The 19,208-nt window shown below is 41.5% G+C and overlaps 1 protein-coding gene across 3 annotated transcripts in view; it reads left to right on the top strand.

Moving 5' to 3' along the window:
- The first annotated feature begins 668 nt into the window (after positions 1 to 668).
- Positions 669 to 19,208, top strand: part of CANX (calnexin) — a 34,644-nt gene continuing 16,104 nt past the window's right edge. The window contains exons 1-6 of one of the 3 annotated variants that reach the window (XM_043585502.1): positions 708 to 882; positions 6,764 to 6,896; positions 9,331 to 9,494; positions 17,425 to 17,601; positions 17,857 to 17,930; positions 18,780 to 18,838. In XM_043585502.1, coding sequence (XP_043441437.1) covers positions 17,428 to 17,601; positions 17,857 to 17,930; positions 18,780 to 18,838 — 307 coding nt within the window. In that variant the 5' untranslated portion in view covers positions 708 to 882; positions 6,764 to 6,896; positions 9,331 to 9,494; positions 17,425 to 17,427. Of the gene's footprint in view, positions 883 to 6,763; positions 6,897 to 9,330; positions 9,495 to 17,424; positions 17,602 to 17,856; positions 17,931 to 18,779; positions 18,839 to 19,208 lie in introns of all 3 variants that reach the window. The other 2 variants (XM_043585496.1, XM_043585495.1) reach the window with 2 other exon arrangements.

Here is a 19,208-nt window from a genome sequence, read left to right as displayed (position 1 = left end):
GTCTCTGTGCCTTTATGTTTAATCTTATTTAAGGAAACATCACAAACTGAAAGTGGAAATAACCTTGGATTATAGTATTCTGGACTGTGTGTTGGGTAAGGAGGCGGCCGCAGGCTGCTGCGCCCAGAGAGATGACTCTGCAGGAACGGTGGTGCCTGGTTACCCAGAGCTGTGCAGTCAACTTCAGGCCGGGCCAAAGAAGCCGGTGAGGGGTTCCATCTGATCCCCGCACATGCTGCCTCTGGGAACTGGCCCTTCCCAAAGGCTCAGCCGATCTCCCACTCCTTCTGCCGGCTGTCATTTGCCCCCTAAGCAAAGTGAATGGGATGCCCATCCTGGGTTCTAGGTCCAGGCACCGGCAGGGAAGAAGCCAAAGATACGGGAATGAAACATCGGGCAACTGGCCCACTAAGGCACCAGGACAACCGGGCGCGGGAACGCGTGCCAGACCGGCCCCGCCCCAGGGTGCGCGCGCCCGAGGTTCCCTATTCCGCTGCTGTTCCTCCCCCTTCTCTCCTACCCAACCAACAGCCACTTCCTGCCTCACTCCTAGCCAATCCCCACACTCCACGAAGAATAGCCCTAGGGGGCGTATGGGAAGGTGCCTAGAGCGATGGCCTTACCGACCAACCGAACCCTGGAGCTTGCGCGGGGGGGCGGGACTTGGTGCCGTCCGTAGCTACTCAGGAGCGAGGGGCGGACGCAGGGCCGGGCTTTGCGCGGTGGGGCTCGCTAGCGCGGCAGCAGCGGTAGCGGAGGCCTCTTGGTTCTGCGGCACGTGACGGTGGGGCCGTTTCTGCCGCTGTCTCCACTGCAGCGCGGGGCCAGGTGTGCGGGCGGGTGGAGGCGCGGGCGCCGCTGGCGGTCCCTGTAAAACTCGAGGTGAGACAGGAGGCCTGCGCGTGTCCTCCGGCCTATGAGGACCCCGGGGGGCCCGGGTGCGCGGTGCGGCGCCGAAGGGCCGGGCGTGGCCGGGGCCGAGGGGGTCGGGCTGGGTTTCTAGGGCCCAGGCCTCGGCAGACGCGCTAGTCGTGAGGGACGAGGCCCTAACCGGGGCCGCTTGGTTTGGGGAGCCAGGCTGAGGCCGCGCTGCCGGGGTCGGGAGGCGTGGCAGGTGCCCTGAAGCCTCCCTTGACCTCTGGGTAGCCAACTTCTTCCTATGGCTTTGCTTCTAGGGCTTTCTAAGGCCTTTCCTGGCTACCTGGGAAACCGCGGGGTGGGTTGGAATAGCCGGTAAAGGTCTGGGGTGGGATCAGGCCTAGTCGGTACTCCTAGCAGTGGGAAAATGTAGTACCAGAACGAGAGAGAATGTTTAGGATTAGCATTACAGGTTCAATACTGGAAAATAAAGCCGCAAAGCGAAGACTGAACCCTAGCACCCCGAAGACTATGGAGAATGTGCTAGAACACGCCGTGGTTGAAGAACTTCAGTCTTAACATACACACCTATTTGGGGGTGGGGAGTAATCCAGTCGGAAATTCACCGGACATTAAAAGCAGGAAAGCCCCTGCTTTTAATTAGGGTAGGTTGTATTATAGTGGAGGAAACTGAGACCCAGAGGTATGAAATGTCTGGCCCAAGGTCATGCCATTAATTTTATGATCACGTTTGGGATTATAGTTGAGGGCAGGGCAGTTTTGGTGTAGTGCTTAAGGTTAAGGCCCTGGTTCAAGTCTTTTATGGACCATTTGCTGCTGTGTGAACTTGGGCAATTTACTTACCCTTTGTGCCCCAGTTCTCCCCAAATAATGGGCATAATAGTACCTGATGGAGTCGTTAGAGTTAAATTGAGATGTGTGTAAAATAAGAGAAGACACATTGATAACCCTGTATTAACTGCCAGATAAGTAATGATTGCAATAAATTATTATAGTCGGAATGCTGTTGGTCCACTACACTGACATCCTGCTGTTTGAATTGGTTAAGTCCTGTTTCCCAGTACCTGAAGTTACATTTTTAGCAATGGGGTGGGGGGGGGGGGAGAACTGGATCTAGAGAGTTAACTGCATGGTATGGCACAAGTGAATGGTGGTTGAGGGAAGTTAAACTGAGGACTAAGGTGAGCCAAGGTTAAGTCTCTTTACCTCTAATTTAGGAAATGGAACATTTTAATTTTTTAACGAGTAGAGTTTTTTGGGTTTTGTTGCTGGTTGTTTTTAAGGGAAGAATTGTATTGATTTTTGAAATCATTCTGTATCTTAGCTCTTCAGCATTAAAAAAATTTTTTTTGAGGGTCTTGAATAGAATCACTGCCATGTTGTACACTTGCTGTAATTGTACTTAGAGTGGACTTGGAACAGAGGTAAAGCACTGTGTGGGAGTTCTCCTTTGCACCAGCCAGGGTACATAAGCCAACAAGCCTAGTGACTGGATCATGAGAAGCCCAGAGTGAACTGTGTGTTGGAGTGAATGTGCCCCACAACAACAGATTTTCTGACCTATCTGAAAATGGGTGTTCTCATCCGTCTCCACCTAACTTATCTTAACAGGACAGACAGTTCAACTAACAGGTTATCTTCCAAGAACCATGAGAGGTAAACGTCTGTGCAGAGGCTGTTTCTGCCGTTTTGGCAATCGTGCTGTTGCATCCTTTAATTAGAGTTACTTTGCCCTGCTAGATAGCCTAAGGGACAAAGTGACAGTTGGAAGCAGAATGCAGTCTTGAATTTGAGGCCCATCATGTTAACTAGCTTAGGTAACTAGCTTGGTTTCCACATCTTTAAAATGGAAATGGGAACTCTCCTGGATGCCACACCCCCAATTAGGGGGCTACCGGGAGGGACAAATGAGATGGGGAACCAGGAACTACTTTGAATAGTGTGCAAATTCAGCTTATAATGACTCCGAAGCAAAGTAAAAGTGCACTGAACATAGTTGTAACCTGTATAGCTTACTGTAGGACTTTGTTAGGAAAGTGCTGGTTGGATGTTTTTTTAACTGCAACAGATGTACTTTTAAATTAAGCGTAACTGTGTGCTGTGAAAACTATTTGGAGAATTTTTTTTTTAAAGAATTTAGAGAATCTTCAATGTGTTTTCAGTATTCACATGTTAAACATACTTGGTTTATAGCAAAAAGAAAGTGCTATGGAAAAATGGATTATAATGTTCCTGTCAATGAAAAACAAAATTTAAAACTGTAAACAAGGTACTCTCTCTATATTTTTAAATGAATGAGATATATATATTTTTAAAATTTTTTTAACGTTTATTTATTTTTGAGAGAGAGAGCGTGAGCGCACAAGTGGGGGAGGGGCAGAGAGAGAGGGAGACACAGAATCCCAAGCAGGCTCCAGGCTCTGAGCTGTCAGCACAGAGCCTGACGCGGGGCTTGAACTCATGAACTGTGAGATGACCTGAGCTGAAGTCGGACGCTTAACCAACTGAGCCACCTAGACACCCCTGAATGAGATATATTTTTAATTTTTTTTTTTCAACGTTTATTTATTTTGGGGACAAAGAGACAGAGCATGAACGGGGGAGGGGCAGAGAGAGAGGGAGACACAGAATCGGAAACAGGCTCCAGGCTCTGAGCCATCAGCCCAGAGCCTGACACGGGGCTCGAACTCACAGACCGCGAGATCATGACCTGGCTGAAGTCGGACGCTTAACCGACTGCGCCACCCAGGCGCCCCTTTTTTTAAAAATTTTTTTTTTTCAACGTTTATTTGTTTTGGGGACAGAGAGACAGAGCATGAACGGGGGAGGGGCAGAGAGAGAGGGACGATATATTTTTAAATAAAGACCACATTTTATGTGTTCCCCTGCCCCACCTTAGTGCTTTTGCTTTTTGACTGGATGCATGTGTAATACAATCAGAAGGTATAAAAAGTACTAGTAAAATTGTTCATCTGTGCCTGCCTGGAATCGAGTTCCTTTTAACTGGTTCCTTTCCAATCTAAGATTTAAAATTTCTCATTTGCCTTAAAACTCGGAGTTTTAGAACCATTGAAACTTAAATGATCTCACTGGGCAATACCTAGTACTAGTAGAAATCACTGCTGATGTCATGCGTACGTACTGTAAACCAGGCACTGTCATAAGCACTTTCTACGTGCCTTTTGTTCATACAATGATCCTGAGAAGTATATGGTGGTGGTGCTCTCATTTAAGAGGTGAAGAAACTGGGGCCCCGAGGTTAGTAGTTGACTTAGTGTGCCAAGTTATTGGGTAGTCGAGGAGGGATTGTGACTTCTGAGTTCCCGCTCATAAACATTACTGTATATCTAACTGTGACTTAGGACAGTTTATGTAACTTCTCTTAGCTTTATTTTTCTCACGTGTCAACTGAGGGTGATTGAACCTCCTGGGGTTCTTGTGAGGATTAAATTAGATAACCAAAGATACCTAAGACCTATAAGACTTAAATTTTGAAAAGGGTGTATTAATAGATGAGTGGATAACCTACATGAAAGAAAGACTGCCTCCTTTCTTATTATACACTGCCTTTTTAAATTAAAGAAAAATATTTTTGAGAGAGAGAGAGAGTGAGAGCACGAGCAGGGGAGGGGCAGAGAGAGAGGGAGACACAGAATTTGAAGCAGGCTCCAGGCTCTGAGCTGTCAGGACAGAGCCCAACGTGGGGCTCAGACTCCTGAACCATGAGATCACGATCTGAGCTGAAGTCAGACGTTTAACTGACTGAGCCACCCAGGCGCCCCTATATGCTGCCTTTTTAAAAATCACTTTTTTTCCCCCCCTAAACAACCAAGAATATTAGCCAGGTCATTTCTTCTGTTCATCTTTCTAATTTCTCATGGATTAAAGGAATTAGTTGAAATATCTTCTTTTAAAAGATGAGTCCACAGGGGTGCCTGGGTGGCTCAGTAGGTTAAAAGATGAGTCCCACAAAGAAAAGCCTAGGACCAAGTGGCTTTACTGGTTAGTTCTACCAAATACTTAAGGAAGAATTGACACCAGTCATCCATAAACTCTTCCAAAAATAGAAGAGCGAACACTTCCCACTCATTCTGTGAGGCCAAACTACCCTAATACCAGCACCAACTGTCAGCACCAGCCTGACGTGGGGCTCTATATCTGTAGATTTATAGACACTATAGATCTTGACCTGATCCGAAATCCAAGAGTCAGATGTGTAACCTACTGAGCCACCCAAGAGCCCCAGTAGACCTCATCTTTTGTGAAAATAGATGCAAAAATCCTCAAAATGGTAGCAGATGGAATCCAGCAACGTTAAAAGGACACTACCCAATAACCAACTGGGATTTATTCCAGGAATGCAAGGTTGGTTCAACATACAGTAATGAATGTAACACACTACATTAATGAAGGACAAAAACTGCATCTCAGTAAACACAGAAAAAGCATTAGACAAAATGCAGCTCCCTTTCATGATAAAAATACTCAACAAACTGAGAACACAAAGAACTTCCTCAACTTGAATGAAGAGACAATCCCTTCCTGGGGATTTCTTCTGTTCTTCTTTTAATTTCTCATGGATTACAGGAATTAAGGTTGACATTCCCTAACTTTTGAGAAACAGATTCCCACAAATAAAAGCCTGGAACCAAGTGTCTTCATTGGTGAATTCTGTCAGAAACTTAGGAAAGAATTAACTTCACAAACTCTTCTGGAAAATAGGAGAGAATACTTCCTAACCCATTTAGTAAGGCCAGTATTCCTTAATACTAAAACCAGACAAAAACTTCGCAAGAAAAGAAAACCATGTATGTGTGGGTATATGCATATATATATTTTGTATGTATATATATATTTTAACATAAGTTCTATGCCCAACATAGGGCTTAAATTTATGAACCTGAGGTCAAGAGTCACATGCTCTACCAACTCAGCTAGGCGCCCCAGACCAATACTCTCTTTCCTAGGAAAAAAATAGACTTAAAAAGATAAAATATAAAAATGTAAATTTAATTAACTAAAAAATAATGTAAGTCTCCATTTGTTTTAAAGATTTTTTTCTAAATAGGTCTTTATTGAGGATAAAAGTTCGTGTATTACAGGGTAGAAATTTAAAAAAAAAAATCTTTTTATGTAAGTTTGTTTTTGAGAGAGACAGAATACAAGGTGGGGAGGGACAGAGAGCGAGGGAGACACAGAATCTGAAGCAGGCTCCAGGCTCTGAGTTGGCAGCACAGAGCCCGACTTGGGGCTCAAACCCACGAACCACGAGATCATGACCTGAGCTGAAGTCAGATGCTCAACTGACTGAGCCACCCATGAGTCCCAAAATTTAATATTCCATTAGTGTTTACCCATTCCTAAAGTTGATCCAAGTGGTTGTCCAGATTTGCTAAAATTCAGTGCAGCATGTGTCTGTTTCTGTTAAATAGGATATTTTGTGCTCAATTGAAGTTTCATGTACATTGTTGTGTATAGTTTGTTTTTTTCACAATGTGTGCTGGGAACAGAATTATAATTAACCAAAAATCAATTAACTTTTAGAGAATTCATGAAGAGAAGTGATTGATGACAGGGCAGGAAAAAAAATCACAGATAAACATGGACATTTGTATATACCAATGCGAAAATTGTATAGACACCATTGCAAGGAAGAGTTAAAGAAGAAATCCTACAGTGTACTTGGTGGAAAGCAGGTTTTTCTTGCTATGCAAAATTATTCAGCTTTGCTGAAAAACATTGGAGGAGTAAGCAAACATATTGGATGAGAATTGAAGGTGTATTCACTCTGGTCGTACTGTGTATCAAAGAACAAACTATTTGCATATACCTATAAAGTATTGGATTCTGATAGACTTTGTATTATCTTTTTCTGTTTTCACAGCAAGCCTTTCAGCCAGTAGTACTATTACCCACATCTATAAAATAGGGAAAGAAGACTCCTGGAAGTTCAGTCAGCTGCAAGGCCACAGAGAGGAGCAGGAGAGTCTGGAGCCCAGGTTTCTCCGACTTGACAGGTTATACCACCACATACACTATATTGCCTTGGATGTCAGGAATTAATTTTCTGATTCGTCAGCTTAAAAATAGGGAATTTCCATCTCTAGAATTCAAGATGTGTTCACTCTTAAAAGTTAAAAAGAATGGATTGAAGTATTAAAAGTGAGTAGATTAAGTGCTTTTAAAAGACTCCTGTCCCTGAGATTTTGAGAGCCGAGCTGTCAGCCCAGAGCCCGACACGGGGCTCAAACTCACGAACAGTGAGATCATGACCTCTGAGCCAAAGTCAGACGCTTAACTGAGCCTTCCAGGCTCCCCTGGCATTGTTTTTTTTTTTTAATTTTTTTTTTTCAACATTTATTTATTTTTGGGACAGAGAGAGACAGAGCATGAACGGGGGAGGGGCAGAGAGAGAGGGAGACACAGAATCAGAAACAGGCTCCAGGCTCCGAGCCATCAGCCCAGAGCCCGACGTGGGGCTCGAACTCACGGACCGCGAGATCGTGACCTGGCTGAAGTCGGATGCTTAACCAACTGCGCCACCCAGGCGCCCCCCCTGGCATTGTTTTTTATGGAAAGAAAATACTAGCATGAGTCTTAAGCATTGCTAACAAGCTGTGTGCCTGCTTTGCAAGTTAGATAAATAAAAGTCTGTAATATTACGAGTTTATTTTGATATTGACCCCAAAACCCCCCAAAATTGATTAGTAGAACTAATACTACAGTATACTCACACACTCTGAAAACACAGGCAAGTATATATAATGACATTAAGGTCACTTTAAATCTATAAAAAATTTTTATGTTTCTGGATTAAAAAATTTTTTTTAATCTTTATTTTTGAGAGAGAGATAGAGTATGAGCAGGGGAGAGGCAGAGATAGAGAGGGAGACACAGAATCAGAAGCAGGCTCCAGGCTCCAAGCTGTCAGCACAGAGCCTGATGCAGGGCTCAAACCCACAAACCGTGAGATCATGACCCGAAGTCGGCCGCTTAACTGACTGAGCCACCCAGGCGCCCCTTTTCTGGATTTGTTTTTAATTCCCTGGCTCCTTATGTTTCCAGACTTTATGGACAACCATATTATGTAGATTGAGTTCCTGAGGGTTAGAGACTACTGACTTCTTTTCATACTTGATATATAGTTAGCACTCACAGAGTTTAATGTCAGCAATAAATATTGCTTTAGGGTCTGACACAAGCCAGGTTTTCTAATGTGTATCAGATGTATTTTTTCCTTTAACCCTTTTGTAATACAGAATTCCCAGTCTAAGCCTCTGGCTGCCAGAAAACAGCCTTTTTTTTTACGTTTATTTATTTTTGAGAGCTAGAGACAGTGTGAGTGGGGGAGAGGCAGACAGAGTTGGAGACACAGAATCCAAAGCAGACTCCTGGCCCTTAGCTGTCAGTACAGAGCCCGATGTGGGGCTTGAACTCATGACCTACAAGATCATAACCTGAGCTGAAGTCAGACGCTTAACTGACTGAGCCACCCAAGTGCCCCCAGAAAACAATCTTTGAACTTTGCCACCCAGCTTTTGTTATAAGCCCAATTGACTAATTATTTGAAGGATCTGCAGTTTGTTGATTTCTCTAGAACCTAGATGTTGTAGGTTTTACTTTTAGATCAAGCTTTGGTCTTGGTGTTGGCCCCATAGTATTGGTTTTATTGACTTGGTCTTTGCTTTCATTATCCTATGGCAGAGCCACACAAAATTCATATTTGTATGTAACCTAAAGGTATTTTTGAGACAGTTGTCCACTTCAGTAGACTCATAGATGTTAAAAGATTTTCATATTTGTGCTTTGGTTTTTTAATTGCTGGCTGTCCTGGAGGTCCATGCCTGTAGTGATTGTAGTTTGACCAAGATAGGAATTTAAGTGGACCCACTGTGAGGCTTCATGTAGCACTGAGTAACCTAGTTATGGGTTATACATTCATCCAGCATTTGCATCCTGGCTCAGAGGGGCTTTGCTATAGAGTTTAAGGTAAGGCCTTGGAATGATAAAAATTATGAGAGAGAGGGAGAGAAGATGGTCCCTGAAAGAAAACCGGAAAATGAAGTGCTCTAAGAATATAATGGCTTAAAGTATGGGTCGGGAGGAATTTGCTGTTACGGCATGTGGGAATGTGAGAAGCCTTCCCTCGAGCTAATGTATGTTAACATGAATTGTGAAGTAGAAGAGAATTTTAGGAAACATGGTCAATGTTTCTTTACTAGAGAAAAATGTTTCTCAGTTTAAAGGTAAATTCTTAATTCACTTTTACTGCTGAGCCTTCCAAATACAGGGTTCACTTGCTCTGTGACTTTGGGGAAGTTGAGGAGAGGTGTGCTGTCTATTCTCTAAAAGTGTTATTGCTTTGCTCCTGAGCTGCTTGTTAGGTATTTCATATGGATAATCTTAGAAACAGAAAAACAAAGTGATAATAGAAGTGTGCACTCTGCTTAGGATTCTGTCAGCGTAAAGACAAATGAAGACCTAAAAAGAGAGAAAACACCCCTGAAATCCTCTTCTGAAATCCTCTTGGATGTTAAACTATGTGAAAAATCACTTCATGTCTTTAAGACGAAAGCATTTGTAGAATTACCAGGAAGGGCGCACTGCACTGGGAGGTAGGAACCTTGACTTCTGATCTGATTCTGCCAATAACTGATTTGTGGCAAGTCAATGTCTGGCCCTCAGTTTCTTCTCAAAAAGGGGAGTTAGACTAGATTCCTGTAGTACATTTCAACCCTAGGAGGGAGATCAACCATTTGAGGCATAATAGTAGAACATCCTTTTATATATATGTATGTGTATATATACGTGGTTGTGTATGTGTATGTATGTGTGTATACATACGTGTTTATATATATACACGTATGTATACACATATATATACAAACTAATTTTTAGAACAACTTTAGATTTACAGAAAAATAATGAAAATAGTACAGAGAATTCCCAGATGACGCATACCCAGTTTTTTCTACTGTTAATAGAGTATATTTACTATAATTTACAATTAATAAACCGATATTAATACATAAATATTAACTAAAGTTCATCATTAATTCAGCTTTCCTTTGTTTTTACCCACTGTCCTTTTTCTGTTCCAGGATACATTACATTTACTCATGTTTCCTTAGGCTTTCCTTGGCTGTGATACTTCTTCAGACTTTCCTTATTTTTGATGACCTTGAGGTTTTTGAAGACTACCGTTAGGTTTTTTTGTAGAATGTCCTTCTATTGGGATTTTGTTGTTTGTTGTTTTCCTCATGACTAGACTGGGGGTATTTGGGAGGAAAACCATTGAGGTTAAAGTCCTTTCTTTCATCATATTGTATCCAGTGTACATGCTACCAACCTGACCTATCACTGTTGATGTTGACTTTGATCACCTGGGTGAGGCAGTGTTTGCCACGTTTCTCCAGTGGAAAGTTCCTCTCTCTTTCCCCCTTCCCATACTGTTCTCTTTAGGAGGACATCACTATGTGCAGCCCACATGTTAGGAGTGGGGAATTAGGCTCTCCTCCCCCATTTATTTATTTACCCATATATTTGTATCAGTATAGATCCATGGGCATCTATTTTATACTTTGGGGTATTATCCAGTACCACTTATTTTTTGCTCATACTGTTCCAGCTTTGGCCATTGGGCACTCTTTCCTGTGTTCTTTTGACATACCCTCCCATCATTATGGGTATTTTAGTTTTGTTTTCTTTTTTGAACATTTTTTTATCTGGCACTGCAAGATGTCCCAGGTTTATCTTGTGTACTTCCTGCCCCAATCCTAGAGTTGGCCATTTCTCCAAGGGGTCCCCCTTTTTTTGGAAGTGGTTTTAAAAATCAAGATCTTGGTTGGCCCCTGGGTGGCTCAGTTGGTTAAATGTCTGACTTCTGATCTCAGTTCAGGTCTTGAGCTCAGGGTCATGAGTTCAAGCCCTGCGTTGGGCTCCACACTGGACATGAAGCCTGCTTTAAGGGGCGCCTGGGTGGCTCAATCGGTTAAGCGTCCGACTTCAGCCTGGGTCACGATCTCGCGGTCCGTGGGTTCGATCCCTGCGCTGGGCTCTGGGCTGATGGCTCAGAGCCTGGAGCCTGCTTCCGATTCTGTGTCTCCCTCTTTCTCTGCCCTTCCCCCGTTCATGCTCTATCTCTCTCTGTCTCAAAAATAAATAAACGTTAAAAAAAAAAAAATTAAAAAAAAAAAAAACAAAAAAACAAGATCTAGGGGCGCCTGGGTGGCTCAGTCGGTTAAGCGTCCGACTTTGGCTCAGGTCATGATCTCACGGTTTGTTGAGTTTGAGCCCTGCGTCGGGCTCTGTGCTGACAGCTTGGAGCCTGGAGCCTGCTTCGGATTCTGTGTCTCCTCTCTCTGCCCCTCCCCCACTTGTGCTGTCTCTCTCTTTCAAAAATAAATAAATGTAAAAACAAACAAACAAAAAAAACCCCAAGATCTTGGTATCAGGTGTATTTATTGTACCGGGGTATATTTCTTCTAGGTCCTCGCAAGTGTCACATCAAGGAAATGTGTGCATACTAATGGGTATATATGCACATATCTATAAATACTACTATGTGTAATCTTCTGTAAATTAAGCACAACATGAGTTTGTGCTGATGTCTCCGACTCTCTTCCATTACCATATAGAGTATTCTGGCTTTTTCTTATCTGTAAATTCCCACACCCAGCAATGAAAAGTGGCTCCCACCATCCACCACCCAAATACTCACTTGTTCAGTTCCAGTGTACACATATAGCAGTGTCAGAATTGTTAGCCAGTACACGCATAGGAAATAACTCACCAGCTAGAAAAATGTTTTCGTACAGTCAAGTTTACACACCCCACTTGTTTCTGAAGTTACATAGGTCGGCATTGTCTCCCTCCACCCCTTTCGATGAGGCTGTTTAATATATGCGTAACACAGATTGTCACATCTGCATGCTATCCTTGGATCACTTGACCTCCTAAATGATTTTTTAAAAATTTTCATACTTTTGATTCACTCTGTGCTGTGAAGGTTCATGGGTTTTGACAAATGCATAGTGTTATGTATGCATAATTACAGCATCCTACAGAGTAGTCTCACTGTGTAAATTATCCCTGATGCTGACATGTTCAACCTGACTGCCTTCCCCAAACCTCTGGTAACCACTGATCTTTTTTTACCGTATCTGTAGTTTTGCTTTTTTCAGAATGTCATCTAATTGGAATTATACAGCCTGTCACCTTTTCAGACTGGCTTCTTTCACTTAGCAGTGTGCGTTTAAAATGCATCCATGTCTTTTTATGGCTTGATAACTCATTTCTTTGAATTCCTGAATAATGTTGCATTGCAGTTTGCTTATTATTCATAGAGTTATTGAAGGATATTTTAGATTCTTCAAGTTTGGGGTGGTTATGGATAAAGCTGCTAGAAATATTGGTGTGCAGGTTTTTGGGCACTTGTAAGCTTTCAGATCATTTGGGTAAGTACTTAGAAACATGATTGCCGAATATATGGTAAGACTATGTTTAGTTTTGTAAGAAATTGCCACACTGTCTTCCAGAGTGGGTATACGATTTTGCATTTTCACCAGCAATGAGTGAGAGCTCCTGTTGCTTCACATCCTTGCCATTTTTTTTTTTATCTCAGCCATTCTCATAGGTGCATGGTGGTATCTTGTTTTAATTTGCAGTTACTGGCAAATTATACTGAGCATCTTTTCGTATGTTTGTTTTCCATCTGAATATTTCACTTGGTGAAGTATCTATTCAGATTTCTTGCCCATTTTTTGACTGGCTGGTTTATTTTCTTATTGGTGAGTTTGAGTTCTTTAAGTCTCAGAGTTGAAGTTCTCAGAGAGAGCAAGAGCTTGAGTGCGAGTCGAGGAGATGCAGAGAGAGGGAGACAGAATCCCAAGCAGGCTCTGTGCTGTCAGCAAGAGCCCCATGTGAGGCTGGAACCCATGAACCATGAGATCACCACCTGAGCTGAAATCAGGAGTCAGACGCTTAACCAACTGAGCTACCCAGGTGCCCCTTGACATTTTTAATTTTAGTAAAACCCAGCTTACCAATTTGTCTTTCATGTATTTTGCTTTTGATATTGTATGTAAAACCTCATTGTCCAACCCCAGATCACCTAAATTTTCTCCTGTTTTCTTCTAGAAAGCATAGTAGTGCCAACATCCTATGTAAATACCCAGGCAGTCAGTGCTACCTTTGGATTCCATTTGATATAAAGAGTGTGGGCAGAGGGACTGAAATAAGATGGGGGAATTTTTTGTCTTGGTAATGTTGGATTTTCATTAACAAAACAGAGAATTAAGATCACCTTCATATACATTGCTGAATTGTTTGTGAGTATGGACAAGTCTCTGACAGAACTTGGAACATTTAAGGAGGCTTAATAGTGATTGTGGGAACTAGGATGGACTTATTGGCCGTAGCATTTTCTCGGGAGTACTGGCAGATTACTGGTGTTAAGGCAGTATATGTAAAGGTGGCAGTGGGTGAGGCTCATGAGGGCACATAAGAGCTGTGAGCATTGTGGTTTGGCCATACTGATCCCTCATAGGCTTCGTGACCTTCTGGATAATGTGAAAGTGACCGATGAGTTCCCGCACACTTCTCTTACCTAAAAAACCAGGTTCTGCAACTCAGAGTGTAGAGGAGATGGCAGTGGGGGAGAAGTCCATTTTCTGAAGTTTGCTAGAGATTTTCTTTGTTGTTCCTGATGGGACAGGTAGCCTTCTGCTACCTGAAAACTGTTTTCCTTTCAGTGGGACCATTCTGTCTGCGTGACGCAGATGCCTTCTCTCCCCATGCTCCTTGGTCCACATCTGGGACTAGCTGTTCTGCGGTCGCTCCTTCCTCACTAACCCTACCTGAACCCCCCTGTTCCAGATCACTCCCTACTAGCTCTTCCTGCCTTAGTCTTCCTGTCTTCTGTTCATTATACTCTGTCAGTTTCAACTGCATAGTAACACTTTGTCCAGTGTAATAGAAATACAGGATTTGAATTCTTTGAGTCTCACTTATTAGTTGTGGTAATAAGTAGGCTATTTTAATTTCATTAAGTTTTCATTCATAATGTGTGAAATAAAAGAGTAATACCTCACGGGAGGTTTTACATGAACAATATATATGAAAATGTTTTATATCCTGGAAAACAAAGCACAGATGGATTATTCATAAACCCTAAGCAGTGGTTCTCAAAGTGTGATTCCTGAACCAGCAGCCTCAGCATCGTCTGGAACTAGTTAGGTAAAATTCAGGTGTGGACTGAATCAGAAACTCGGGATGAACCCCAGCAATCTGTTTCACCCCTGGGTGATGCTGATGTCTGTTTAAGTTTGAGAAACACTGCATTACATTATACTTAAAAACCTGAGGACAGCTGTTGTAGTCTGCTTGGGCTGCCATACAGAATACTAAGGGCAGGGGTTAAACAGGAGGGAATTATTTTCTCTCTGTTCTGGAGGCTGGAAGTCTCGAGATGAAGGTGGTTGTCGGGATTGGTTTCTGGTGAGGACTTTTCTTATTGGCTTGCAGAGAGCTGCCATCACTGTGTCCTCATGTGGACTTTCCTCTGTGCATGAACGCTTCTAGTGTCTCTTCCTCTTAGGTGAATACCAATTCCACTGGACCAGAGCCCCTACCCTATGACCTCTTAAGTAACGTTAATTTTTGAAGGTCTTGTTTCTAAATACAGTCACATTGGACGTTGTTAGGGCTTCAACAGATTTGGGGCGGGGGGGGGTGGCCAGGGAACGCAGTTCAGTCCATAGCAACAATATATCAACAAATTAAAAATTATTGAGGAATAAAAATCAGTCCTACCTTTTTGCACTTGATTTTAGCCAAAAGGCCGAGAAGCGATTCAGTCCTACCTTTTTTAAAGGTGAGTAGTTAGCCTACCAGACTGTCTCCCTAATTAGCTTTTTTCCTTGGAAAAGAGTGTTCCAGCACCAGTACTTACTTAGTCCTAAGTAATCCATTGGTTTTGTACTTTTTTAAGAGAGCATGCTAGAGTGTGAGGGGAGGGGAAGGGGCAGAGAGAGAGAGGAAGAGAGAATCTCAAGCAGGCTCCGAGCTGTCAGTGTGGGGGCTTGATCTAATGAAACCGTGAGATCATGACCTGAGCCAAAATCAAGAGTTGGAAGCTTAGGCAACTGAACCACCAAGCACCCCTGTTTTGTACTTTTAATTACTACTAGTCTTAACCACATTTTGTTTACTTTTAAAAAGCTGTAGCCAGGGGCGCCTGGGTGGCTCAGTCGATTGAGCGACCGACTTTGGCTCAGGTCATGATCTCGCGGTCTGTGAGTTCGAGCCCTGCATCGGGCTCTGTGCTGACAGCTTGGAGCCTGTAGCCTGCTTCAGATTCTGTGTCTCCCTCTCTCTCTGCCCCTCCCCCACTCATGCTCTGTCTCTGTCAAAAATAAATAAACATTAAAAAATTAAAAAAAAAAGCTGTAGCCATAAAGCTGTTGCTTTAGCTGTGTTTAGGGCTAATTTGGTTTTATAGCTTTTTGCTGGGGATCTAATCCCCATTTATAGCATTGTTTGTATGAGAGAGAACTTAGGAGTTGTATAAAATTGATTTAGATAGAAGGGTTGAATCAGCCTGTTTACTTTCACAGAATCCCCTTATAGTTGTAAATCAAAGCAGTACTGCTATACCATTGTATATTGTTTTGATTGCATAAAATAGAGGTCTTTCCAGTGAATAAATGAGCGATTACTGGCATTTTTTAAGTATATAAGAGACTGTAGCAGAATGTTGATACTGAGTTTTTTCTAAAAACTAATCCAGTCCTAGGAAAGGTTATGGATGGTTTTATTAATACTTGTATTTTCTGCATTGTCTAGATGCTAAACATTTAAGAATCCAGTCTACTTTACCTTCTTTCATTTTGGGAACACAGTCCTAAGATGCGTAAATAAAAGAATACCAGGAAATGACGCATGAAAATTTAGTTCTATGTGTTGAGTTACATTAAAGAATTACAGAGTTTGTAAGGAATTGGCATTAAATTCAACATGAGAGTACATTGATTTATGTTTTTTCTAGGAACTTAACTGGTCAAAATGGCAGCCAGGGTTGTGTATTGGGGCCATTTGAAGTTTGTGAAGGAGCTCCTTCAGTTTTTTTTTTCTTCTTTCTTCTTTTCTTTTCTTTTTTTTTTTTTTTGACTTTGCCTGAGAAATAAAAGTCTTTATTGTAAACAAGAGACCAAAAATATTAAGCTCAGGTTTTTTCCTTGAGTTTTTTATTGTGGTTTAAAAACACATAAGATTTATTCTCTTTTTTAAAAAATTAATTTCTGTTGAAGATTTATAATCTTAACCATTATTAAGTGTACAGTTCTGTGGCATAAAGTATATTCATATTCTTGTGCAATTATCACCTCCTTCCATCTCTAGAACTCTTTTCATCTGGCACAATTAAAACCCTGTACTATATATTCTTAAATCATGCTGTGCATCCACGTGGCTCGGCTTTTATATCTTTAGATCTGTGGTCCTTAGAAAGAGGACCCACTACCAGCCATGACAGCCTGATATAATACATTTAAGTGTTTAAAAAATAAGAGATAAAAGTAGCTGGTCCTTGGCTTAGTATTTTTGTTGGTGAGCCTTAAAACACTAGTTAAAAGCTCTATCTAAACTTGATGATCTTGGAACAATATCTCTATTAACTTTTTAATGTGAGGCTGATTAGCTCTTCTGTTACCATGTCATTGTAAATTGTAAATTAATATGTGAAAGAGATTTTTGCCCGTTGTCAAACTCTTTATAAATGCAAAAAGCTAGTTTGAAATTGCATTTGGACACCCTAGGTCGGTGGCCAACATGATATTATATATGGGAACAATCGTTTTGAGTTTCATTTTGAAATTTTCTTGAAATTGAATCTTTTAACTGACTGATTTTTAGGAAAATCCCTTGATCTCTCTAGCTCACTTTCTTTACCTGTAAAATGAAATAGTCATGGTTAAGTTGTTCTGGCTCTGATTTGAAAGTTTTAATTAAAAAAATTTTTTTTTTTTAGTGTTTATTCATTTTTGAGAGAACAAAGCGTGAGTGGGGGAGGGGCAGAGAGAGAGGGAGACAGAATCCAGAGCAGGCTCCAGGCCTGGAGCTGTCAGCACTGAGCCCAATGTGGGCTAGAACTCAAGGTGAGATCATGACTTGAGCGGAAGTCGGAGATTCAACCGACTGAGCCACCCAGGTGCCCCTTGAATGCCTTAATTTTAAATAAGAGAGGGGTTAGTGGTCTTCACGAAATTTTTAGTTTTTTATTTTTTAATGTTTATTCATTTTTTGAGAGAGACAGAGCACGAGCACGGGAGGGGCAGAGAGGGAGGGAGACACAGAATCCGAAGCAGGCTCCAGGCTCTGAGCTGTCAGCCCAGAGCCCAATGCAGGACTCCATCCTATGAACTGCGCGAGATTGTGACCTGAGCTGAAGTTGGACACATAACAGACTGAGCCATCCAGGTGCCCCTCTTTACAAAGATTTTAAAAGGAAGTGATACATTTAACTTACTTTACTTTTTTTATATGTAGATCATGGAAGGGAAGTGGTTGCTTTGTATGTTACTGGTCCTTGGAACGACAATTGTTCATGCTCACGAAGGCCATGATGATGATATGATTGATATTGAGGACGACCTCGATGATGTTATTGAAGAGGTAGAAGACTCAAAATCAAAACCAGATACCAGTGCTCCTCCGTCTCCAAAGGTTTGAAGTGGTCTTTGAATCTATTTGTTTTACTTCTTGAGATAATCAAAGGATGAAGGTAAATTTGGACCTTTTTCCAAGGGGAAGTTGAGTTAAAAATAGTAGCCTTTTGTATATCTTGCCAATGATAAATTTTTTATACATTGAATTGAGGGCCTGCTATAAAAATTTGGGATAATTAAAAGCAAATCCTACTAAGAAGGGAATAGTGCTGCAAATTTCAATTCTTGAGTCTCATTTTTATATTAAACATAGGTCACCTACAAAGCTCCGGTTCCAACAGGGGAAGTGTATTTTGCTGATTCCTTTGACAGAGGAACTCTGTCAGGGTAAGTGTCTCTTAGGGGAAAACATCTTGGAGGCAAACCTCACATAAGTAAGATGTGATAATGGATTCCTTTTTGCATAGCATTTCATGTAGTGAAATGTCTATTTTATGTCCCCAGTGTTTGTGCTGTTTTAGGAAAATTTAGAACATGCCCAGTTAGAAAATTTTTTTAGAGCATGTGGGTCTAATTTCCATTTCTCTTTTTCCCTCGACCCTATGTATTGTTCTTTGAATTGAAAAATTTTTTTCTCTTAAGTCTCAAAAAAAGTGGAATTGTTTCCTGGGTTTGGTAGTTTTTTTTTTTTTTTTTTTTTTTTTTTTTTTACAGGTTTGTGAGTTGAATTCAATGTATTACTATTTGTGTGGCAGATTTAAAAGTTGAAGAGGGGCACCTGGGTGGCTCAGTCAGTTAAGTGTCTGACTCTTGATTTTGGCTTAGGCCATGATTTCATGGTTCTTAAGATTGAGCCCCAAGTTGAGCAGCTCAGAGCCTGCTTGGGATTCTTTTTTTTTTTTTTTTTTTTAATTTATTTATTTGTAAGTAAGTAATCTCTATACCCAACGTGGGGCTCAGACAGTTGCATGCTTTCTCCAACTGAGCCAGCTAGGATTCCCCCCTGCTTGGGATTCTGTCTCCCTCTCTCTCTGTCCTTCTAAGTTTGCACATGGAGCATGTGTTCTCTCTCTCTCTAAACAAATAAATAAAAAATAAAAGTCAAAGAAAGTAGAGTGGTTAAATAGGCTACGAAGACCTGGGTAGATCTTGCTTTTGTTAGTATTTCCATTGATTCTTTTCACAGGCCAGCTGTCCTTTAAATCTTAATTTGGGGGTTTGTCTTCTTAATTATAGGTGGATTTTATCCAAAGCCAAGAAAGAGGACACTGATGATGAAATTGCCAAATATGATGGTGAGTTCCATTTGATGTAGATGTAAGAGCAAATTGAGGCTTCACATGTTGTTTCCATAGTATCTCTTAAGGCTAGTTTGAAAGGAATATGTGTACATTTTAAGATTTTTTCCTTGGGAGTTTTGCTGTCTGTGTGTTCATAGGATTAGACCTGTTGACTGTTTCATACCATAAAATGGAGAGGTAGTTTATCACCTGTGGTACTGTCAGTTGGAAGTGGAAGGTCTTTCTAGGCGTTGATGAAGTGAATATGCTACAGGTTTTTAAAAACCATATCCTAATACCTGTTAAATGTGTGTATGTTTAATAGACCAGCTCTCATAGGTAAATGGAATATGGTAAAAATTTGCCAGCATGATAGACTTAAACA

The sequence above is a fragment of the Prionailurus bengalensis genome, chromosome A1 (assembly GCF_016509475.1).
Source record: "Prionailurus bengalensis isolate Pbe53 chromosome A1, Fcat_Pben_1.1_paternal_pri, whole genome shotgun sequence".
Lineage (NCBI taxonomy): Eukaryota > Metazoa > Chordata > Mammalia > Carnivora > Felidae > Prionailurus > Prionailurus bengalensis.
This window is presented reverse-complemented; position numbering and strand designations above follow the sequence as displayed.